The sequence below is a fragment of the Aegilops tauschii genome, chromosome 2 (genome assembly GCF_002575655.3).
Source record: "Aegilops tauschii subsp. strangulata cultivar AL8/78 chromosome 2, Aet v6.0, whole genome shotgun sequence".
Classification (NCBI taxonomy): domain Eukaryota; kingdom Viridiplantae; phylum Streptophyta; class Magnoliopsida; order Poales; family Poaceae; genus Aegilops; species Aegilops tauschii.
In genome coordinates, this window is record NC_053036.3 from 38,240,288 (window position 1) to 38,263,631 (window position 23,344).

Sequence of the window (23,344 nt, forward strand, 5' to 3'; positions counted from 1 at the left end):
GCGCAGGGTCAATTGAATGTGTGAGCGTACGAGCCGTTTGTCTCTCGTGTTAATGGACGTACGCAACTCTATATTGTGGGACAGGGATGCACGCAGCAGGAACTGGTGTGCTGGTGAATGTAAACAAATTAGTACAAGGCAACTAGTAGGCCGATGTAATCGAGCTCGATGGAGCCGAGCCACAGCTTTCCTTTCCTCTCGGCCACCTCACTGAGTGTCACGCCCTTGGCAGCGTTCAGCTCTTCTACCTCCACGCCGTTGCCGTCTAACCGGACACCGACCAAGTGCCTCACGGGGCGTGTGGTCGCGCCCGGGCGCCCCCTCTCCTGGTTCAGCGCCACCCAGTAGCCGCCATTCTCGTCGCGCCGCACGTTGTCCGGGTAGCCAGGCAGATCGGCGAGCAGCTCGTAGTGGCCAGCCTTTGGTCCCTGGAGATAGTACCTGTATGCCTGGCACGGCAGGGTGTGCGCAACGACGATGTGCATCCGGTCGTGGCTGACCGCGACGCCGTTGGGGTATGGCAAGCCGTACTTGAGCACGGTGACCTGCTTCGTCCGCGCGTCGTACTTGAGCAGCCTCCCCGTCGCGTCGGCGTTCATCATGATTTCCGTATTAAACCTGCATAGATCAAGTAGTTTTACCAACTTGTGAATTTCAGCATGATGGAGTGATCTGGATTGATTAGTCTTCTTGTTTGTACGTACCTTCGTGGATATGTCACGCTGCTGTCGGTGAAGTATACATCACCGGTGACCTGATCAATGTCCAAGCCGTTGACGAAGTTGAACTGGACGCCGTCGGCTGCGGTCGCGAGCACCTCGGCCTCGCCGCCGTCGGGGCCGACCCTCATGAGCCCATTGTATGCGTCGGCCATGTAGAGGTCTCCGGACTCAAGGTGGAACGCGAGCCCCAGAGGCCGCCCGCACAAGCCCTCCGTCTCCTCCGACGGCGCCATGGCCACGGTGCACATGGGGAGCTTCCTGTAGTTGGCGTGGTGGGCGAAGGTCGTCCAGCCGACGGCGCTGCCGTCCCACTTGAGGACGCGGCCGTCGGAGACGCCGGTGTAGGGGCCCTGGCCAAGCGCGTCGAAGGCCAGGCTCTCGGCGCCGGTGACGCCGTCGGGCAGGGGTAGGCGAAGGCTCCACTCCGTTGGGCTGATCTTCACCTCCGCGGCGGCACATGATGGTACCAGAGAGATGGTGAGAAGACCGACGAGGAGGACGAGCCACCTGCTCATGGCTCCGCCGCACACCATGAGCGGCGGCGCTGTTGGTTTCGTCAGAACAAGCGCCGAGCCGGTGGTCTCGTAAGAAAGGTTTGCGTGAGTTCTTTCACAGCAGGTAGCTCGAGATTTAAAGGCACATATCATTGCACAGGGAGTTGTATTTTTTTTTTTGACATGCTTGCACAGGGAGTTGCAGCCTTCTCCTTTTCAGAGGTAATTCAGAGCTGTATATGGTTGGTCAGGCCCTTCTCACTGCTTCATAGTGTATAGATGCTAAGCCGGGCCGGGCCGGGCCGGGCTTTGACTCGGGCCTACTAAAGTATGTAGCAGTAAACCTAGGCCCGCGCAATACAAAGTTAGAGAGTTTAGGACATTGGCTAGAGGATGGAGTACAAATTTAGAAGCTTTCCTTCGGAAAAACAAGAGAGAGTTGATGTCAGAATATGATGCTGACATTCCGAAACAGACTCTCTTGATGATGTAGAAAAAGAAAGGATAAATAACATCCTCAAGGAACTAGGGAAGTTGTCGCAAATAGACGAAATTAAAGCTAGACAAAGGGCTAGGGAAAGAGATGTGCTGAAAGGAGATAGAAACACAACATATTTTCAGGCCGTTGCCAATCAAAGGAGGAGAAAACATATAATCCATGTATTAGAAGGGGAAGATGGCCCTGTTACAGATGAGGCTGGGATGAGAAGCATTGCTGTAGAGTACTACAAAAAGTTGTTTAGGTGGGAACCTAGACCTGAGATTAATCTCAGAAGAGAATTTTTCGGTGAGGAAGAGAAGATTACCGTGGAAGAAAATGCTAAGTTAGAGGCTAGGTTTACTGAAGAGGAAAAAAAGGTTGATGTCTTTAGCTCCTATTCACATGGGGCTCCTGGCCCTGATGGCTTGCCCTTTATATTTTATGAAAAAAAATTGGGATATGGTTAACGTTGATCTTATTAGGATGTTTGATGCTTGGTTTGATGGGGATTTGGACCTATTCAGACTGAACTTTCCCTAGCTCCCCGACCGACCCTCCCGCTTTGTCGCTGACAGTCGCTACCTTCCCGTCGACGCTCGCCGACGCTACCGGTAACAAAATCCTGGCCAGTTGCAACAAAAAAAATAGATGTCCTCGCCGCCATGGGATGCAGCTCTGACGCCGGCTTGTTCCAGAGTGCGGATGCCAGGGATGATAGTGGCGCCGACGCTCGCACCTCGCCAATGCTGCCCATCCCCTCACCCCTCTCCCTTGCCCCCTGCAAAATAAAGGGCGATGACACCGGGTTCGCATCCAAAACAACGATGGTAGCAAAAAAAATGTGATGCTTCTAGCAAACTAGAAAACAGTGGTAGCAAAAATGAAAAAAAAAATATGAATGCAGCTGGCCACCGTGGTTTCAGCATCTCCTTGGGTCACCGCCTCCGCTCGTGGATGTCGTCCGCTCGGACCACCGTGTTCCCCTGCAAAGAAACCTCAGCCAAAAACCAAAACACCATTGGTTTTGCTGGCGGCAGCAAAAAAACATGCCGGTTCCAGCAAAATTATCCATCATTCCAGCAAAACATTTCGTCACCGCCGATCATAGCAAAGAACTCTCACCTACCCACGCTGCAAATTATCTTGCCGGTTCCAACAATTTTTTTTACGGTTCCAGCAAAACCGAACTCAAGGCCGTCCGGTCCCAGCACCGCCAATAGTGGTTGCAGCATTTCTATCACCTGGTTCCAGCAAAACAACTCTGGTTGCAGCATCAGAGCTCGTCGTCGTTGCCGCCGGCACCCGGCAGCTAGTGGTTGCAGCAAGCGTGGACTATGGTTCTAGCATCTCCACACTCCGGTTGCAGCGAAGAAACTTCAGGTTGTAGCACCGGAGCACCCCTTCTCCATCACCGGCAGCTGTTGGTCGCAGCAACCATGGCCGCCGGTGAGGGGAGCTTGCGATGGTTCGTGAGCAGCGTGAAGGAGAGAAAATATCATGGTTATGGACAGCAGAACATGTCGTGTCTGGAGGTAGAAGAAAAGGCAAAAGGGAAGGCCACGGAAATGATAAGGATAAGAGAGGCGGCGGTTGTCCGAGGCCTACCATGTGCACACGTCTTGTGCCAGGGGATGTTTCGTGGACGCTGGAGCCAGCGTGGCGCGCGATGCGGCCGAAAATCCGACCGGCGCACAGGCTCTAAACACTTTCCTTTTAATTTAGTAGAAGAGTAGGTAATCTTTGTGCATCACAAACATACACAGAGGATACAGATGTCTCCGCTTGCATCCCCAATAGTGAAGTCTTTGAAAAATCCCGTTCGGTGAAACGGATCGGAACGTGCCTGCACTTAGTTTACGTCCATCGGATTAGCAACCGACGGTCCCGATCCCTGACACGTGTCACCACCTCGAAGAACTGCCCACCTCCGCGTGACGCTAACGATTACAGTTCCGAGTCTCCTCAAAAGGAGAAAGGTTACAACTCTTGCTCATGGCAGATCCAGCTCAAACTCCCCGTGCAAGTGCAATACCATCGTGCCCTTTAAATCTCTAGCTATCTGCCGTGAAAGAACTCACGCAGCAAACCCGCAAGTCGTTCTGCTCGGTCGCCGCAGCGCTTGTTCCGACGAATCCACTGGCGCCGCGACTCATGGGGCGCCGCCGATCCGCGAGCGGGTGGCTCGTCCTCCTGCTCGCTCTTCTCGCCGTCTCTGTGGCCCCGTCGTGCTCGGCCGCGGAGGTAAAGACCAGCCCGACGGAGTGGAGCCTCCACCTCCCCCTGCCCAACGGCGTCACGGGCGCCGAGAGCCTGGCCTTCGACGCGCGCGGCCAGGGCCCCTACACCGGCGTCTCCGATGGTCGCGTCCTCAAGTGGGGCGGCAGCTCCGTCGGTTGGACGACCTTCGCTTACCACGCGAACTACAGGAAGTTCCCCATGTGCACCGTGCCCGTGGCGCCGTCGGAGGAGACGGAGAGCCTGTGCGGGCGGCCGCTGGGGCTCGCGTTCCACCGCAAGTCCGGCGACCTCTACATCGCCGATGCTTACAAGGGGCTCATGAAAGTCGGCCCGGACGGCGGCGAGGCTGAGGTGCTTGCCACCAAGGCTGGTGGCGTCCGGTTCAACTTCGTCAACGGCATCGACATCGATCAGGTCACTGGCGATGTTTACTTCACCGACAGCAGCGTGACATATCCACGAAGGTACGTACAATGTGCACTAATCCAGATCTCTTCTGGACGCAAAAATTCCAAGTTGGTAAAACTAAATTTACAACTACTGATCCATGCAGGTTTAATACGGAAATCATGATGAACGCGGACGCGACTGGAAGGCTGCTCAAGTACGACGCGCAGACGAAGCAGGTCACCGTGCTCAAGGACGTCTTGCCGTACCCCAACGGCATCGCGGTGAGCCACGACAGGACGTACGTCGTCGTCGCGCACACCGTGCCGTGCCAGGCACACAGGTACTATCTCCAGGGACCAAAGGCTGGCCACTACGAGCTGCTCGCCGACCTGCCGGGCTACCCGGATAACGTGCGGCGGGACGGGAAGGGCGGCTACTGGGTGGCGCTGAACCAGGAGAAGGGGCGCCCTGGCGCGACCACAGCCCCAGTGAAGCACTTGGTCGGTGTCCGGCTCGACGGCGGTGGCGTTGAGGTCGAGGAGCTGACGGCGGCCAAGGGCGTGACGCTCAGCGAGGTGACCGAGAGGAAAGGACAGCTGTGGCTCGGCTCCGTCGAGCTCGATTATATCGGCCTTGTTGCCTAGTTTGTTTACATTATATTACTACTACTAGCTAGTCTTTTTCTTATGTACTAGATACATTACTAGTAGTTTTTATTAGAAGATTTGTCTTAATGTGGTCAGTTATGTAGGTTAATTTGTTGGTGGACGTAATTGATCTCGTTTTTAATCTAACATAAATTCAAAGACATTATTTTGCTTTTTGAATTATCTTTGTTCCCAATCTTGGGTGGAAGTTTCTTTTCATGGGAGGCGATGGCGTGCACATATCGCGTGGCAATGTACCTGCACGCTGTGAAACTTAATACAAGGATTGAGTTCGTTCAAAAGTCTAGTTAACTCCAAGCTGGATCAAAATTCGGTTTCTCAATTCACTAAATCTATTTGGTGAACAAAGGCCAAACGCTTGGTCTTTCGAATGAATTACAATTAGTGGGATCAACGCAAAATCCGCAGAAGAAAAAACCGCTCCAGCAAGGAATCAAATAGCCTTTTTTTGCAAAAAACAAAGAGATGAATCAAATAGCCTAATACCGCCCCCCCCCCCCCCCCACCCGCCCAACAAAAAAAAGCCTAATAACCACCTCATCCCGTTATGGTCAAACAGATGTTAACTAAGTTATCTTGATCCTTTTGACCACATGTTAGTAAATTGCACTTCAGTATATGTATAAGTTCCATGATTTTCAAATTTGGGTCAGTCAATTTTCTGACCGTTGATTCTTTTGTCGAGATTTGTGTTGTTCTTTTTTCCTCTTTGTTTTGTTTCATGGCTTTTAGGCTGAATTTTTGATTTGCCCTTGTTTGGGGTCTGTCAATTACTTTTATTGAGCTTGAAACCCGATGGAATGTTTTTTTTTCTTTCTATTTTTATGTGTTTTTGCTTTTGCCTTTTCTGTTTTTAGTTAGTTATTTGTTTATCCTTTGTCAGTATTTTGCGATATTAGATGAGTGTAAATGTATACACAAAAATACTATACAATATGCTTGCTAATTATACCAGAGTTCACGAATTGCACCATTATATGTTTTCTTTATTATTTGCATATTTAAAAAGGTGTGGTTTCATTGCAAAGTCGTGTGGAAGTTTTCAATTTTTACTTTATGTTCTTTCTTTTTAAAGGGCAATACCAGTTCCACGAATTTAGTCTTCAACACTTCATTTTTATTTTTTTAGTTTCTATTTAATTTTCTTCCCTATTTAAGCTAATCGTTCTTAGAAACTTCTTATTTGCAAAGCCACTATTATATGCTTATTCTTAAATATTATAAAGCCGGCCCCTAAAAAAATATTGTAAAAATGTAATTTATGTGTAATTGTTTGACAATTTTATCACTATTTTTTTTTTCATCTTCTTTCATCTTCAAGGGCAATGTCAGTCTCACTAATTCATCCCTCAAAGAATATAATTTTGTGTGTGTGTGTGTAAGTATACATGCAAGTACTATACATTATGTGTTTAATTATAGTATGGTGCGGACATTGCATTGCATATTATAAAAACTATAATTTCAGTGCAAAAGTTGTGTGCTAGTTTTATTAGAGTGTGAAAATTGCAGTATTAAATGCTTATTCTTTGCATATTACAAAAAGTGCAATTTCAGTGCAAAGTTGTGTGCAAGTAATTTAAATTTTTTAGAAAACCAAGAGAACAAATAAACCAGAATAAGTACGTGGTTTGTTTCTGATCAAGTTTTGTTCTTCAGTGAGGTTTAGGCTTTAGGTTTAAGGATTCAACTTTTAATATAATTAGAATCAAAGTCTCAATCCTATAGCCTAACTCATTTTATCATATTATTATGGGTTTTGTCAAAGTTACAAAAGTGCATATGCTTCTTCGATTTTGTAAGAGAGAACAAATAATAATAGTTGTTTCTCTTTAAGATGATGATATCGCCCGGTCTTTTGAATTGAGGATGCACACAATCACCTTCATTGAAAAATTTCAATTCTCACATAAAGAGAAACATTTCAAACGCAAGGAGTAGAACAATAAAAAGATGACATGCGACACTCATGCCTCACAAATTCTATTACTAAACCATCAGTTTTATTGGTTGAACAATCAGTGTGTTATATGGTTGCACACAATGACCAGAGACTTTCCCGCCTCCACATGCTGAAGTGAATACCACGTATGGATCTAATGCATATCTATGTGGATAACCCTGTTAAAGGTTGGAAATTTCAGTTTTCTTAAAAATTAAACCACCACGCCAGTTCCAAAGACAATATATAAAACATATATGTAGCGCCACCCGCTTTGAGCCTTAGGTGGCACATTTACACCCGCCAACTCTCTGATCAACCGGACTCCACGCAATGGAAATTAGCTAAGAATGGGATTTTTACGGTAAAAACTTTTATATGGATTTGATTAATTCTGGCCGAATCTCGAGACCGTTGCATATTTGGAAGATTAAGGTTCCTTTGCGCATTAAAATCTGTATGTGGTTTGTCCACAAACAAGTAATTCTTATAAAGGACAACTTAATCAAGAGGCGATGGGTAGGTAGTCCACGATGTTGCTTTTGTGATCATGATGAAACAATACAATATTTATTTCTTGAATGCTCATTGGCCAAATTGCTTTGGAGAACGATTCATATAGCCTTCAACATTTCTCCTCCAGTTGACATTGCATCATTGTTTGGAATGTGGTTAACTGGGGTCAAACATACTACGGCGGCTCATATTCGGATTGGAATATATGTGCTATTGTGGGCTATATGGAATTGCAGGAATGATTTGTTATTTAACAAACAACACAATTTAACTTTCTTGCAGGTCATCTTCAGAGCTACTGCTTGGATCCGTACGTGGTCCTTATTCACTCCTATGGAATCCAGGAAGCCTTTGGTTACTGGGTGCAACCAGTGGGAGATGGTCGCACGGGCTATATTCAACCGGTTCGGATGGCGGTCGCATAATAGGATAGGAGTCTAGGGAGCTTATCTTTTTTATTGCCATTCCGGTTGTGATTGTTAGCATGACCTTTCCTTTACTTTTATCTTTCGCTCCTCTTGTGAGCTGTAATACTTTGACGACTCTGTGATACTCTGCGACTTCTTAATAATATGGCTGCATGCATCATTATAATGCAGAGGCCGGGTATACACCTCCATTTTTAAAAATTTACACCCGCCAACCAGTTTCCGAAGATGGTATATCAAGATTTGAGATTGCTTACCGGGTCTACCACCTGATCAGTTTCCAAACATATTAGGTATACCTGTCGCCGGTGAAAGATTTTAAAACAACACTTCTCCAGTTTCCCTACGGGTATATATTGCGACGATGGAGCGGCTGGATAGGACATCAAGGTGTAGCCGGTGAAAGATTTTGCTCTCAGTCAAAGGACTTTTCTCTATGGAAAACAATGCCCGGTCGCACTAAAAAACCTTTGTTGTGTGATTGGGATATATGCATGCATGCGTCCTCCTCCTGGAAGAGTCGCGCGCGGGTGGCTTGAGCGGCCAGGGAGGTGGCCACGGTCGGTCTCGCAGTCCCACTTCTCACCTGAGGTCACGGGGTGTTAATGTGTGGACGTACAACGAGACACGATCGCGCAACCATCACCGATCACCTGAAAGCAAGCAGGAATCTCGATCCGAATACTCTCGGCCCGGCCGCCGTTCATGATTAATTATCCAAACTGTGACGTTTTTCTGTTGACGGAAAATGTTGACGCGTCTAGATGCATGTGCAGAGACACTTCCTTCCTAGTACCCATCCTTATCGCACCCGGGAAGACGACGACACGGACCGGCGGGCGGTTCCGGGCAACGTGCAAACATACAATCGTCTCGCTCCCATGGCGACATCACTTATACACATGCGTCCGTTTGATCCATCGATACCAGTCAACCGAGCGAACGATGACTTGGTCCGTGCCGCTTGCCTATATATAGTGCCGCCGATCTTATTAGGAAAAGCACAGTGCAGTCAGTCGACGATCCCCACTCCACATCCACAGTGCCTAGCTAGCTCAAGAAAGTAACACGCCGCCATGGCCATGGAGCAAGCAATTTATCTCGTCTTGGCTCTCGTGCTCCCCCTCCTACTCCTAAAGCACATCAGAAAGCGCAGCGGCGGCGCTGGGCAGAAGCTGCCGCCTGGCCCCTGGCGGCTGCCGGTCATCGGCAGCCTGCACCACCTCGCCGGCAAGCCGCTGGTCCACCGTGCCTTCGCGGACATCGCGCACCGGCTGGGCGACGCGCCGCTGGTGTACCTCAAGCTCGGCGAGGTGCCGGTGGTGGTGGCCTCGTCTGCCGAGGCCGCGCGTGAGGTCATGAAGACGCAGGACGTCACGTTCGCGACGCGGCCGTGGAGCCCCACCACCAAGATCCTCATGTCCGACGGGGTCGGGGTGGCGTTCGCGCCCTACGGCGCTCACTGGCGTCAGCTCCGCAAGATCTGTATAATGGAGCTACTCAGCGCCCGCCGGGTGCAGTCGTTCCGCAACGTGCGGGAAGAGGAGGCGGGGCGCCTCGTGGCCGCCATCGCAGCTGGTGCCGGCAAGGGCGAGCCCGTCAACGTCAGCGAGCGGCTCGCTGTGCTCATCGCGGACATGACCGTGCGCGCCATGATCGGGGACAGGTTCAGCAGACGGGAAGAGTTCCTGGAGGTGCTCCAGCAGGGGGTCAGGATCCTCTCCGGGTTTAACCTCGGCGACCTCTTCCCCTCATCCCGGCTCGTCGGCTTCGTCAGCGGCTCCGCCCGACAGGCGTGGGAGAATCACACGAAAGGCTTCGAGCTCATCGAGTGTGCCATCAAGCAGCACGAGGAGGTGAAGGCCACCACCGCTGCGTCCAATGGCGACGGGAAGGTGGGGGAGCAGGAGGACCTATTGGACGTGCTCCTGAGGATACAGAAGGAAGGAGGCCATGACGTGCCTTTTACCATGGGAGCCATCAAGTGTCTATTAGTGGTAAGCTGCCGCTCGGCTAGTTATTTTGTTTTCATTCACTAACTAGTAAATATTAATTTTCTTAATTTGCATGATGTGGAAGTTAAATGACCTTCTCTTTTATTCTGCAGGACCTGTTTAGTGCGGGGAGCGAGACGTCGGCGACGACGCTCATCTGGGCCATGTCGGAGTTGATGAGGAATCCAACCACCATGGCAAAAGCACAAGCCGAAGTACGTAACCACCTACAAGGGAAGCCAAGCGTAACCGAGGACGACCTGGCTGACCTCAAGTACATGAGGCTGGTCATCAAGGAGACGCTCAGGCTGCATCCGTCGGTGCCCCTACTGCTGCCGCGCGAGCCCACCGAGGCGTGCAAGGTCCTCGGCTACGACGTGCCGATGGGCACCACCATGTTTGTGAACACGTGGGCGATCTGCCGAGACCCCAAGCACTGGGATGCCTCGGAGGAGTTCAGGCCGGAGCGGTTCGAGTCGGGCGAAGTGGACTTCAAGGGAACCAACTTCGAGTACACACCGTTCGGGGCAGGCCGGAGGATCTGTCCGGGGATGTTGTTCGCGCAGTCTAGCATGGAGCTCGCCCTTGCCGCCCTCCTCTACCACTTTGACTGGGAGCTTCCTGCCGGAGGGGAGTTGGACATGGAGGAGGAGATGGGCATCGCCGTCGGCCGAAAGAACGACCTGTATCTGTATGCCAAAGTCCACGTGCCGCTTAATTAGCGTCTGCTTCGTATGTCGCATATTGCAATTATGTACACAAATTTCTCGTACATTTTGTTACCAGTGTGTTATGGTGGTAAGTACTGTACTGTTTTCATGATTTATTAAAATTCAATAATATTTTTTGGTATTTATTAGCAAATACATGGTTTGCCATCACCAATCTGATTTTCTTTGTTTGATATTATGAGCTAAAGCTAAATTTTCCAAGCTCTACTACTTGTGTGAACTCCCTTCTGGTACTTTCGGCCACATTAGCCACCCTACTGAGGGTACTGGCGGTTTCCCGTACGCCAACCACCCCTTTGGAGAATATTCAAAAGAACAACAGCGGAAATACCATCTTCACGAACTATGGGCACAAGCCCAACAACTAACTAAGAATGTGTACTTAGTGTCATCAAGACGTCTATGAAGGACTCTTCAGCATGGGATGTTCTTCCATGTTTGGCTAAATCAACAAGCAACATGAGTATATCGAATGTCCCACAAGCAAAATCAAGGAGGATGAAATTGGCAGGCCTCTAGTGTGAAAAACAAGTGGTTTGGGCTTTCGGAGATCTAATTTTTCAATTGCAACAATTCCAGTAGTTTGCAAACAGTTCTGAAAAGCCCTTTCCGTACCAAATACATAGGTATTCTGGACATTTGCTTTTTTTTACGTGAATATTCTGGACATTTGCTAATGAATACTAGAGTGGCCTTAGATTAAAAATATACACTTGAAAAGTAGGAGAGGGAAGAGAAATAAAAAACCAAACAGGGCATATGTAATATCGAACACTCTCTCTCATGCATTACAGGAAAATGGTAGTGCAACATGGGCTTTGGGTATTTTCAAGGGTATATTTTAGACTGCAGGTACTCCCTCCATTCCACAATGTAGTGCGTATAGATTTTTTGAAAAGACAAAATTTAAAATTTTTGACCAACTTTGCAGAAAAAATCTATACGTCTAGGATACAAATATCATTAGATGCATCACAAGATGTTATATGGTTGAGCTTGCACCCCAGAAGCAGAGGCATGAGGTTTTAACCCCCTTTCTAAAAAATGTTGGCCGCACCCGGAGACCACCTCTACATAATGCATGAGACCAATACATGGCTATGTTGGTCGTACACACTAAAGCGAACGCCCCATATATATGGATCCAATACATGGCTATGTGGGTATAGATGTCTGCGATGGAAAATTAAAACCACGTACGCCGTTCGCCAGAAAAGGTGACCAAAAAGATATGCGAGAAATAAGTGTTGGATCATCTCATCCTCATCACAACAACAATATTTGTCAAGTTTTTGATAAATATGCGTACATTGCAAGGACGGTTGACGGAGCATGTGGATTGGACATGTATGTAGTATTATTGAGTTTCTAAACATGATAATATGGCCTTATCCAGTTTTCACAAGCGGGTAAACAGTCGGCGACGAAAAGGACATGTGAGAAGTGAGTGTTGGATCGAGAAGTGAGTGTTGGATCGCAAAAACAAAAAGCATTCTAGGGTACAAACTGACCATTGTACTCATTTTACACATATAAGCCGAGCATAGAACTCGGCTTACAAGACACGTGTAGGCTCTTTGGAACTCCTAGGATGAAACGGCATTGCCAGTACATATACGCCTTGCGCAGAAGAAAATACGGTCGGCTTATTCCTGGGGCACAGGCGGTATTTGATTGCTCCTTGCAAGAAAATTAGGCTGAGAGTGGCACTCGGCTTACTGAGGACCCACGTGGTGCCTTTATGTTGCCAGGAGCCAGGGTTTTTTTAGATGGGTTTTAGCTCAGAGAGGGGTCAATGCCCAGTTCATAGCACTTAAAGACCTGTGGCTGTGGGCGATTAGGCCACTTCCAATGCATTGGGGTTTAGATAAGGTGCTAAGCATATTAAAAAGTTTAGCAACTAATGTTCATAATGCATAGGTGATTCACTTGTTGGTGCTAAGCTCCCCTCATTGAATGCTTTAGTACCTGAATTATTTCATGCATTGGTGGATTTCTTTCATTTAATTGCTTTTGCCTAGGTTCATGCGCTTGGCATTGATTCTTTCTGGGATCATCAAACTCATCTCCCTCTTCTTTATTACCTTGTCACATCAGATTTTTTGCCTACATGACAGTCTTAGCACCTGTATAAGGTGGAGCATTGGGAAGGGCCTTAGGATATGCATGCGTCCTGCTGCAGGAGACACGGGGCGGCAGTTTGATTTTTCACTACGTATCCTTGGCGCATCGGGTAGGAAGTAGCGAACATGCTAAATGCTAAATGCTAAATGCATGTGCAGAGACACTTCCTAGTAGGAGTAGTACGTATCCTTGGCGCATCGGAGACGACGACGAGACGGGCGGTTCCTTCCAGGCGACAAGCAAAGTTGACCTCCAAACTGGCTCGCATAGTGATCGACGCCAGTTTGCAGTATATCGTAGCGAACTCCATAACTTTGGTCCGTGCCGCATGCGTATATATAACCATATATAGTACAGTTGATCCCTAGTCTTCTCTCGAGTGAGCTCAAGAAAATAGCAGGCGCCATGACCATGGAGCAAGCAATTTATCTCGTCTTGGCTCTCCTCCTTCCTCTCCTGCTCCTCAAGCTCAACAGGAAGCGCGGCCACGGCGTTGGGCAACAGCTGCCGCCTGGCCCCTGGCGGCTGCCGGTGATCGGCAGCCTGCACCACCTCGCCGGCAACCCACTGTTCCACCGCGCCTTCGCGGACATCGCGCGCCGGCTGGGCGACGCGCCGCTAATGTACGTCAAGCTCGGCGAGGTGCCGGTGGTGGTGGCCTCTTCTGCCGAGGCCGCGCGCGAGGTCATGAAGACACATGACGTCACGTTCGCGACGCGGCCGTGGAGCCCCACCACCAAGATCATCATGTCCGATGGGGTCGGGGTGGCGTTCGCACCCTACGGCGCTCACTGGCGCCAGCTCCGCAAGATCTGCATCATGGAGCTGCTCAGCGCCCGCCGGGTGCAGTCGTTCCGCAACGTCTGGGAGGAGGAGGTGACGCACCTCGTCGCCGCCATTTCAGCTAGTACCGGCGACCCCGTCAACATCAGCGAGCGGCTCACCGTGCTCATCGCAGACATGACCCTGCGCGCCATGATCGGGGACAGGTTCAGCAAGCGGGAGGAGTTCTTGGAGGTGCTCCAACAGGGGGTCAAGATCCTTTCGGGGTTTAACCTCGCCGACCTCTTCCCCTCCTCCTGGCTCATCGGCTTCGTTAGCGGCTCCGCCCGACAGGCGTGGGAGAATCACACCAAGGCCTTCGAGCTCATCGACTGCGCAATCAAGCAGCACCGGGAGGTGAAGGCCGCTGCCGCCGCGTCCAACGGCGACAGGAAGGAAGGGGAGCAGGAGGACCTATTGGACGTGCTCCTCAGGATACAGAAGGAAGGCGGCCACGACGTCCCTTTTACCATGGGAGCCATCAAGTGTCTATTAGTGGTAAGCTATCACCCGGCTAATTGTTTTCATTCACTAACTAGTACAGTACATTTCAATTTTCTAAATTTGCAAGATTTGCAGGACCTGTTTAGTGCGGGGAGCGAGACATCAGCGACGACTCTCATCTGGGCCATGTCGGAGTTGATGAGGAACCCAACCACCATGGCAAAAGCGCAAGCCGAAGTACGTAACCACCTACAAGGGAAGCCAAGCGTAACCCAGGATGACCTGGATGATCTCAAGTACATGAGGCTGGTCATCAAGGAGACGCTCAGGCTGCATCCGTCGGTGCCCCTGCTGTTGCCGCGCGAGCCCACCGAGGCATGCAAGGTCCTCGGCTACGACGTGCCGACGGGCACCACCGTGTTTGTGAACACGTGGGCGATCTGTCGGGACCCCAAGCACTGGGATGCCCCGGAAGAGTTCAGGCCAGAGCGGTTCGAGTCCGGCGAAGTGGACTTCAAGGGAACCAACTTTGAGTACACACCGTTCGGGGCAGGCAGGAGGATATGTCCGGGGATGCTGTTTGCGCAGTCTAGCATGGAGCTCGCTCTCGCCGCCCTCCTCTACCACTTTGACTGGGTGCTTCCTGCCGGAGCGGAGTTGGACATGGAGGAGGAGATGGGCATCTCCGTTGGCCGGAAGAACGACCTGTACCTGCATGCCAAAGTCCTCGTGCCGCTTAATTAGTGCCTGCTTAAGATGCCGCATAGTGGATTCGATCCGCTAGTTGGCTATAGATCGAACATTGCAGCTGCATATTGCAATTATGTACACAAATTTCTTGTACATTTTGTTACCAGTGTGTCATGGTGATAATCATAGTAATGATTGTATTGTACAATTTTCATGATTTATTAAAAATCAATATTTTTTTGTATTGATTATCAAATATATGGTTTGCCATCACCAGTCTGATTTTATTTGTTTGATATTATGAGCTCAAGCTAAAATTTCCGAGATCTGCTCCTTGTGTGAACTCCCTTCTGATATTGTCGGCCACGTTCGCCACCCTAGTGAGGGTACTGGCGGTTTCCCGTACCGTCAACCACCTGATTGGAGAATCTTCAAAAAAAAAAACAGTGGAAATACCATCTTCAAGATATATGGGCACAAGCCAACAACCGACTAAGAATGTGTATTTAGTGTCAGCAAGACGTCTTCCAAGGACTCTTCAGCATGGGAGCTTCTCCCATGTTTGGCTAAGTCAACAAGCAGCATGAGTGTATCAAATGTCACAAGCAAAACCAAGTCGGATAAATTTTGGCAGGCCTCTAGTGTAAAAACCTAGTGATTTGGACTTTCGGAGATCTAATTTTTCAATTGCAATAACTCCAGTAGTTTGCAAACAGTTTTGAAAAGCCTTTTCCGTACCCAATACATAGATACTCTCGACATTCGCAAAGGAATAGTAGAATGACCTTAGATTAAAAATATACCCTTGAAAATAGAAAAAAAAACAAAAAGGGCATTTATGTAATATCAAACTCACTCTCTCTCTCTCTCTCTCTCTCATGCATTATAGGAAAATGGTAGTGTTAAGATGGGCTTTTGGTATTTTCAAGGGTATATTTTAGAGTGCAATAATTTTTTTGGTGGTGTGATCCCTCCATTTGGTGGGGACCATAGACTCTCAGCCTTTGTTTTTATGGACTAGTAGCCAAAGTTTGTCTTTCAAAAATTTACACCTTACATGCTGGAACTGAGTATGGCATAGCTCACGTGGTGAAGATTGACATTTGGTAATCTGTTAACCAAAGACCATTTTCTTATCGAGGGTCTGAGATTGCCTACTGATAGAACATCATTTATATTGGTTGAAGAAAGCCCATGTTAGATGGTTGAGCTTGCACCCCAGAAGCAGAGGCCACGAGGTCTTAACCCCCTTTCCAAAAGATGGTCGCACCCAAAGACCCCAAAGACCACATCTACACACTAAAGCGAACCCCCCCCCCCCCCCCCCCCTATGGATCCAAAACATGCTATGTGGGTATAGATGTCGGTGGTGGAAAATTAAAGTCGCATACACCGTTCACAAGAAAAGGCGAACAAAAGGACATGCGAGAAATAAGTGTTGGATCATCTCATCCTCATGACAACAACCACATTTGTCAAGTGTTTTGTACACATACGTATTGCAAGGACGGTCGACGGAGCATATGGATTGGACATGTATGTAGCATTATTGAGTTTCTAAATAGGATAATATGGCCTAGTCTAGTTTTCAAAAGTGGGTCAACAGTCGGCCACAAAAAGGACATGTGAGAAGTAATTGTTGGATCGCAAAAACAAAAGGCATTCTGGGGTATAAACCGATTATTGTACTTGGTTTACACATGTAAGCTGAGTGCTGCTATTCCCTCCTCTATGAGCTGCCTCACTGCCTCCTCCATGGCGCAAGATCCCGAACCCCCGGCACAGCCGCTAGCCTCCTCCTGGTCAAACAACGCCCGCGTCGTCCTCCCCCTGGGGCGACTCGGGCGGCTAGAAACCTAGCCGCCGCCGCCGCAAACTCCCTCCTCCCCTCCCTCCGCCGCCGCCGGAAGACGCCGCCGGGCTAAGCCCGGGGACTGACGGCAGTGGCGGGGGATCTCCTCTCTCGCGCGTCTCCGAGGTGGGGAGGACCCTAAGGCGTGTGGTGGCGCGACCGATCTGGGATCTGCGGCGCGGCGGATGGCGGCAGGCGGCGGGAGGCCGGCCCGTCCTCGGACGGCGACGGCTTGGCGTGGCGGATGCGGAGTTTCTTGGGGGTTTGCTTGGTACAGTACAGGAGGTGGATGCGGAGGATGACGGAAGCCGTTTGAGGGTGTTTGAGAGAGAAGAAGGAATGAGACTCAACGCACATCAATTAGCTCATCGGCTGGGGGTAATATACAGTTTACAGGAGGCCACAGCCGAGGCGATCGTGCGCCACTACATGCTGATCGTGTCCCACGATCACACGCACTCACAAGTACAGAGGTTGACTAAATACAGGTGTAGTACGGCGTATATACAGTGTACTCTAACAACAACAACCCCCCCCCCCCCCCCCCCCCCCCGCGCAGTCGTGACGTCGGCGGAGGCGACGCAAAGGCTGGACCTGAACTGGAGGAAAATGTCCGAGGCCAACCCTTTTGTCATGATATCAGCCAGCTGCTGTGTGGTGGGGACGACGCAAAAATCACCCAGCGCGACGCGCTCCCGGATGAAGTGGATGTCAAGCTCCACATATTTGGTGCGCCGATGATGAACTGGGTTCGCCGACAGGTACACGGCTGAAACATTGTCGCAGTAGACGATCGTCGCTGCTCGGAGACGATCTGCGGCGCGGCGGATGGTGGCAGGCTTGACAACCGGGGAGAAAGTTTCGCCGTAGTCGATGCCGGCGCGCTGACGAAAACCCCGGACCACCCACCGAGTTTTATAACGCTCAAGCGAGCCGTGAGCACAGGTTTTGTGGCGGAAGACCCATTTGCTGGTGATGAGGTTCGCCCGGGGAGGCCTGGGCACGAGCTCCCAGGTACGGTTGCTGACGAGGGCCGCGAATTCCTCCCTCATGGCCGTGAGCCAGTTAGGATCGCGGATGGCGACGCGGACGGAGCTGGGGAGCGGCGAGACCGCAGTGCTCGGCGAGGTGGTGGCGGCGTCGTAGTAGCGAGGGTTGGGCCAAAAGATGTCGGTCTGCCCTCGCGTGACCATTTGACGCGGAGGAGACGGCGGTGGCGCAGTCGGAGAGGAGATCGACGCAGCCGAGTCGTCAGAGGGAGAGCGCGTTGCACTTTCTGAATCAGAACTGCACACAGCCGAGGGCGAAGCGGACGATGGAGCAGAGCCGTGTGATGGAGATCGGACGGTCTCGTTCTAACGCACCGAGCGCGCGCGCGAGCCCGACAGATGTGAGCCGTCCCCTGAAGATCCTGTGGCCCCAGTTAAAGGCGGTGATACGCGCGCAGCGGCAGTGCCGGGCGCAGCGGATCGCATAGCTGGGACAGCAGGGCGATGGAGAACCTGCAAAACAGGAGCAGCTGCAGGTGGTACAGGGGAAATGGGTGGGTTAGTGGGTGGTTGAGTGGCGAAGGGGAAGATGTCTTCATGAAAATAGACATGACGAGAAGTGAGCACGCGCCGCGAGACAGGATCAAAACACCGATAACCACGGTGATCAGAGGGATAACCTAGGAACACACGCAGTAGAGCGACAGTCAAGCTTGTGGCGTGCAGTGGAGGTGGTATTGGGGTAGCAAAGGCACCCAAACACGCGGAGATGGCCATAGTCAGGGGCAACGCCAAGCAACAGCTCATGAGGTGTGCGCGGTGTGCTGGTGTGACAGGGTCGTCTGTTCAGCAGAAAGGTAGCAGTGTTGAGGGCTTCAGCCCAGAAGCGAGGCGGCATGGATGCGTGCAGAAGAAGAGTGCGTACACTATCATTCAGGATACGGAGAATGCGTTCTGCTTTACCGTTTTGCTGACTGGTGTAAGGACAGGAGAGACGAAGGACGGCGCCATGCCGCGCGAAGAACTCACGGGAAGAAGCGTTGTCAAATTCGCGCCTGTTGTCAGTCTGAAGAGAGAAAATAGGTAGTTGAAATTGAGTGCGCACATATGCAAAGAAGTCACGCAGAATGAGATGCACGTCAGACTTGTGTTTCAGTGGGAAAGTCCATACAAAATGGGTGTAATCATCAAGAATTACTAAGTAGAACAGATAACCCGAGATGCTTACAACAGGCGAGGTCCATACATCAAGATGTAACAATTGGAAGGGAAAGTATGTACAACTGTTGGATTCATGAAAAGGTAAACAAGTGTGTTTCCCTAAGCGACAGGCATCACACACATGTAATGCAGACTTGCTGAAACTAAACTGAAGCTGACTAGCAACATGCTGAACTGAAGCAGAACCAGGGTGCCCGAGGCGCTGATGAAGTAGGTCGACAGCAGCAACGCCAGCGAACGGGGAGTGCGCCGGGGAGGAAGCTGCGACGGGGTAAAGATCACCCGGGGAGTCACATCGGAGAATCGCCGCCCTGGTTCGAAGGTCCTTAATAGTGAAGCCAAGCAAGTCAAATTCAACTGTGACAGGGTTATCACGACATAACTGACGAACAGACATAAGATTTTTGATGAGAGATGGAGCAACTTGCACATTGCGCAGTTGGAGAGGAGAAGTGCCGGCGATGAAAGAGCCTACACCCGTGTGAGTGATGGGCAAGTGCTCACCACTGCCGACGATAATGTGAGAATGAGAACTTGAGGGATAGATAGTGTGGAGATTACCAGGGGAGTTGGTCATGTGAGACGCGGCGCCGGAATCCATATACCAGTCCGAGGAACCACCAGACGAAGACGGCCCGGCGGTGGCGCTGTGAAGAGCAGCCTGCAGCGAGGCCATGTCCAGGGGCTGGTACGGCGCGACCGGTGCACCAGGGGCGCCGTACGGAGGAGGTGCGGCATAGCCTGGAGGTGGCGGAGCATAGCCGTAGCCGTAGTTGTACGCGCCCGGGGCTGGATCATGAGGAGCGGCGAACATCGCCTGCTGGTGTGGAGTGCCGGGGCGGGGGCCAAGCACGCCAGTCCCCGGAGCACGCCACGGCATGGGCCAGGCTTGCATGAGCCCAGTCCAGGAGTTGGACCCCGGAGCAGGAGCAGGAAGACTGCCCGGGCGTGGGACGCCAGGCGGAGCCGAGGGAGGGCCGCCGCCACCACCACGACCACGGCGGCGTTGGCGGCCACGTCCACGGGAGGCGCCGGTGTCGGAGGTGGGCGGGGACGGCGTCGGTGTCGGAGTTGGGGGCAGAGGGGGAACGCCCACGCCGTGCCCGGCGACCAGGGTGTGCGCCCCTTGCTGGCGCGCACTCTGTTCGGCACGAAGTTCCTCAAGCAGGAGGAAGGAGCGCGCCTGAAGAAACGAGGGAAGTGGTGTCCGCGCCGTGAGGTGCGGGATGGCCCCGTGGTACTGGCGCCCGAGCCCGCGGAGGAGGTGGAAGAGTTGCTGAGTGTCGTCCACCGGCTGGCCGAGATCACGCAGCTCGTCGGTGTACGACTTGAGCTTCGTGCAGTACTGCATGATGGTCATGTCGCCTTGCACGACGGCGTGGTACTCGGCGTCGACGTAGACGGCGGGGGCAAGTTGATTGTCGCGGAAGATGGCGTCGATGGCCGCCCACACGGTGAATGCCGTGTCTTCGTTTTGCATCACGGCGTCGAGGAGGTCCGGCGCGACGGTGGTGTTGAGCCAGTGAAGGATGGCATGATCAGCCATCACCCACTCGGGATCATCGGGGCGCTGGACGGCGTCGGCATCGACGTGGTCGCGCAGCCCGAACATGCCGATGATCGTGTCGAAGTGACGGCGCCACTGCGCGTAGTTGCCGGCGAGGAGATCCAGAGTGACAGGCACGTGCCTGCGGATGTCGATCGTCTACAAGACCGACGAAGGGAGAGCAGTGACTGGAGGCGCGACGGCGGTTGGTGCCGAAGCGGCGACCGGCACGGCGGGCAGGATCGCAGGAGGAGGTGGGACAGGGGCGACGGGAGCGGCAGAGCCGTCAGGTGCAGGAGGAGGAGGAGCATCGCCTATGGCAGCGGAAGAGGGATCGGTGACCGGAGCAAAGGGATTGATCGGGTCAGGGGTATCTGATACCATGTTTGAGAGAGAAGAAGGAATGAGACTTAACGCACATCAATTAGCTCATCGGCTGGGGGTAATATACAGATTACAGGAGGCCACAGCCGAGGCGATCGTGCGCCACTACATGCTGATCGTGTCCCACGATCACACGCACTCACACGTACAGAGGTTGACTAAATACAGGTGTAGTACGGCGTATATACAGTGTACTCTAACAGAGGGAGTTTCTGCGTGTTAGAGTTAAAATACCATTGAGCAAACGCCTGCAGCCCAAGATAACAATAGGAAGAGACCCAAACAAGAGGCTTGTCTACCCCCTGAGGTATGAAGGCGTGCCGCGTTATTGCTTCTGGTGTGGCATGATAGGGCATGATGACCAAGAGTGTGAAAAGAAGCTGCTAGGGGCGCCGTCACGTGCATATGATGACAGCCTGAGGTGCTCACCGCTCCGCAAGTTTGAACACCGTGAGGCCTTTGTACCACCTGCAGCGCACCCAGCTGCGAGACGTGGACTGAACTTTGAGGGCACGGGTGGCAGTGGTGGAGCTCTGGGGAGACCAGGAGAAGGGCGAAACAACCTAAGGAGACAAGAGACAGAGGGCTAACCAGGTGCCAGATAGGGTTGATGCTAGGGATGGCTTTGAGGACGGCGAACGCGGGGGAGCTAAAGAGGTAGATGCTGAACTTGCTGCCCGAGTGAGAGACATGCAGATGCAACTGAATGAAACTAAACCAGAATCAAGTCATGCACGTGGAGAAAGGGCAGCGTCAGAACCACCAATGCTGTCATTGCCAATACGAGTTGCAGCACCACTCCCCATCTCTATCCGGCCACAAATCCAAACCGAACTAGTACTGCCGGCTGGGAGCTTCACTAGTAGTTTCATCAGTAGAGAGATGATCCCTGCAATGAAAGGGCTCGATGGTGGTACGATACCACATGGGGATCCTGACCTGTACATGTCTGACGCAGATTCAGTTTTGGGCAAAAGATACACAAGGCAGCAAGAGGAAAAGTTAGAACCAGAGTTGCAGGCCAAAGCTCTGATTGTGTATGAGGAGCAACAGGATGGAAACGCTCAGAAAAAAGGCAAACATGATGAAGTTGAAGTGGTGGCAGAAGGTGTTCCAATGGAAGGCTTGGAGGAATTGGAGGCAACCAGCCATGGGGCCACTGGTAAACTGACGGGGCCAGGTGTGGCGCCCCGTCAGGAGCAATGAATATCTTCAGCTGGGACTGTCGGGGAGTTGGGAACGAACCAACAGTTCGTGAATTGGTAGCACTTGCGAGGGCTGCCGACTCAAGTTTTGTTTTTCTTTCTAAAACTAGGCAAAAAGCAGAAAAAGTACGTCGTCTTCGTGGTAGGTTAGGTCTTAATGGTTTTGTTGGGGTCGACAGTAATGGTCTTAGTGGAGGTTTGGGTCTGTTTTGGAATGATCAGTTGCATGTTGAAATAAAAGATACTAATGAAAGATATATCGATGCTTATGTCCGTGTGTCTGACAGTGCTCCTCTTTGGTGACTTACTTGTGTCTATGGGGAGCCAAGGGTAGAAAATCGGCACCACATGTGGTCACTAATGCAAAATCTTAAAGCACAGTCAGATCTACCTTGGTGCGTTATTGGTGACTTTAATGAAGCTCTCTGGTCGTTCGAACATTTTTCGGCTTCGCGGAGGAGTGATAGTCAGATGTTAGCATTCCGTGACACTCTGGAGATGTGTGAACTCATGGATCTTGGGTTCTCAGGGTTACCCTATACTTATGATAACAAACGCAGGGGAAGAAGGAATGTGAAGGTCCGTTTGGATAGAGCAGTTGCGGACAACAAATGGAGAGATATTTTCTCCGAATCCAGGGTGGTCTATCAAGTGTCTCCATGTTCTGATCATTCGCCTATAGTGTTGCACTGTGAAGCAGAGGTGGTACAGCAACGAAAGCAAAGCCAACGTAGATATGAGGTTATGGGGGAAAGAGATCAATGCCTTGCGGAACGCATTCAGAACGCATGGGCACAGGCTGGAGCCAAGGTAAATTTAGGTGATATCCGCAAGGGACTTGGGTCCTTAATGTCCGAGTTGCATGTGTGGAGTAAGAGAAAATTCGGAAGCATAGTAAGGAAATTAGAACAGTCTCGGGCTCGCTTGGAGGAACTATTAGCTACACATGTAGACCGAGAGGAGATACGAAAAGTAGAGGATGAGATGAATGAACTGCTATATCGCGAGGAACTTATGTGGATGCAAAGGTCTCGGATAGACTGGCTGCGAGATGGGGATCGTAACACAAAGTTCTTTCAAAATAAGGCTGTGTGGAGGGCGAGGAAAAATAAAGTGAGAAAACTGGTGGACGACACAGGAGCTAGCCATGAGGAACCGGCTGTTATGGCGGCTATGACAAATGCATACTTCCAGCAGCTCTTTAGATGTGATGCCTATCTACAACCTGCACCTGTTCTGGACTTGTTGGAACCGAGGATTACTACTGAGATGAATGAACAACTATGCGTCCCTTTTTCAGATAAGGAAATCAGTGACAGTCTTTTTCAGATTGGGCCCTTGAAGGCCCCGGGGAAGGATGGTTTTCCTGGACGCTTCTTCCAGCGAAATTGGCTTGTGTTAAAGGAAGAAGTTATAAAGGCAGTGAAGGAATTTTTCAGCACGGGTGTTATGCCAGAAGGTGT

At 51.1% G+C, this 23,344-nt stretch overlaps 5 protein-coding genes across 5 annotated transcripts; 3 read left to right on the forward strand and 2 right to left on the reverse strand.

The window, feature by feature from the left end:
- Positions 1-36: 36 nt before the first annotated feature.
- Positions 37-2,137, reverse strand: LOC109752577 (protein STRICTOSIDINE SYNTHASE-LIKE 10). The gene is made up of 2 exons (XM_020311479.4): positions 705-2,137; positions 37-618 (listed from the first exon to the last, which is right to left on the reverse strand). Exons 1-2 carry the CDS (start codon positions 1,367-1,369, stop codon positions 129-131), a joined length of 1,155 nt encoding a protein of 384 aa, XP_020167068.2. The 5' UTR covers positions 1,370-2,137; the 3' UTR covers positions 37-128.
- A 1,489-nt stretch (positions 2,138-3,626) lies between these two features.
- On the forward strand, positions 3,627-5,059 carry LOC109752578 (protein STRICTOSIDINE SYNTHASE-LIKE 10-like). The gene is made up of 2 exons (XM_020311480.3): positions 3,627-4,399; positions 4,489-5,059. The coding sequence occupies exons 1-2, from the start codon at positions 3,849-3,851 to the stop codon at positions 4,967-4,969; spliced, it is 1,032 nt and encodes a 343-aa protein (XP_020167069.1). The 5' UTR covers positions 3,627-3,848; the 3' UTR covers positions 4,970-5,059.
- A 3,820-nt stretch (positions 5,060-8,879) lies between these two features.
- Positions 8,880-10,737, forward strand: LOC109752575 (zealexin A1 synthase). The gene is made up of 2 exons (XM_020311474.4): positions 8,880-9,876; positions 9,987-10,737. The coding sequence occupies exons 1-2, from the start codon at positions 8,956-8,958 to the stop codon at positions 10,593-10,595; spliced, it is 1,530 nt and encodes a 509-aa protein (XP_020167063.1). The 5' UTR covers positions 8,880-8,955; the 3' UTR covers positions 10,596-10,737.
- A 2,396-nt stretch (positions 10,738-13,133) lies between these two features.
- LOC109752591 (desmethyl-deoxy-podophyllotoxin synthase-like) lies at positions 13,134-15,619 on the forward strand. Its single transcript, XM_020311491.2, has 2 exons — positions 13,134-14,048; positions 14,130-15,619. Exons 1-2 carry the CDS (start codon positions 13,134-13,136, stop codon positions 14,736-14,738), a joined length of 1,524 nt encoding a protein of 507 aa, XP_020167080.1. The 3' UTR covers positions 14,739-15,619.
- A 2,198-nt stretch (positions 15,620-17,817) lies between these two features.
- On the reverse strand, positions 17,818-21,482 carry LOC109752589 (uncharacterized). The gene is made up of 5 exons (XM_020311489.1): positions 21,413-21,482; positions 21,142-21,239; positions 18,868-20,451; positions 18,489-18,591; positions 17,818-18,038 (listed from the first exon to the last, which is right to left on the reverse strand). Exons 1-5 carry the CDS (start codon positions 21,480-21,482, stop codon positions 17,818-17,820), a joined length of 2,076 nt encoding a protein of 691 aa, XP_020167078.1.
- Between the last annotated feature and the right edge of the window lie 1,862 nt (positions 21,483-23,344).

Excerpts from the sequence above, each read along its gene's own strand:
- LOC109752578 (XM_020311480.3), top strand. The coding sequence starts at position 3,849 with ATGGGGCGCCGCCGATCCGCGAGCGGGTGGCTCGTCCTCCTGCTCGCT. Across the intron at positions 4,400-4,488 it reads AGCGTGACATATCCACGAAG|GTTTAATACGGAAATCATGA; the intron begins GTACGTACAATG and ends TGATCCATGCAG.
- LOC109752591 (XM_020311491.2), top strand. The coding sequence starts at position 13,134 with ATGACCATGGAGCAAGCAATTTATCTCGTCTTGGCTCTCCTCCTTCCT. Across the intron at positions 14,049-14,129 it reads CCATCAAGTGTCTATTAGTG|GACCTGTTTAGTGCGGGGAG; the intron begins GTAAGCTATCAC and ends CAAGATTTGCAG.
- LOC109752577 (XM_020311479.4), bottom strand. The coding sequence starts at position 1,369 with ATGATATGTGCCTTTAAATCTCGAGCTACCTGCTGTGAAAGAACTCAC. Across the intron at positions 619-704 it reads AGCGTGACATATCCACGAAG|GTTTAATACGGAAATCATGA; the intron begins GTACGTACAAAC and ends TGATCTATGCAG.
- LOC109752589 (XM_020311489.1), bottom strand. The coding sequence starts at position 21,482 with ATGGGGAGTGGTGCTGCAACTCGTATTGGCAATGACAGCATTGGTGGT. Across the intron at positions 20,452-21,141 it reads AGCTGGGTGCGCTGCAGGTG|ACGATCGACATCCGCAGGCA; the intron begins GTACAAAGGCCT and ends TCGGTCTTGTAG. Across the intron at positions 18,039-18,488 it reads TTACACCAGTCAGCAAAACG|GTTCTCCATCGCCCTGCTGT; the intron begins GTAAAGCAGAAC and ends CCTGTTTTGCAG.
- LOC109752575 (XM_020311474.4), top strand. The coding sequence starts at position 8,956 with ATGGCCATGGAGCAAGCAATTTATCTCGTCTTGGCTCTCGTGCTCCCC. Across the intron at positions 9,877-9,986 it reads CCATCAAGTGTCTATTAGTG|GACCTGTTTAGTGCGGGGAG; the intron begins GTAAGCTGCCGC and ends TTTATTCTGCAG.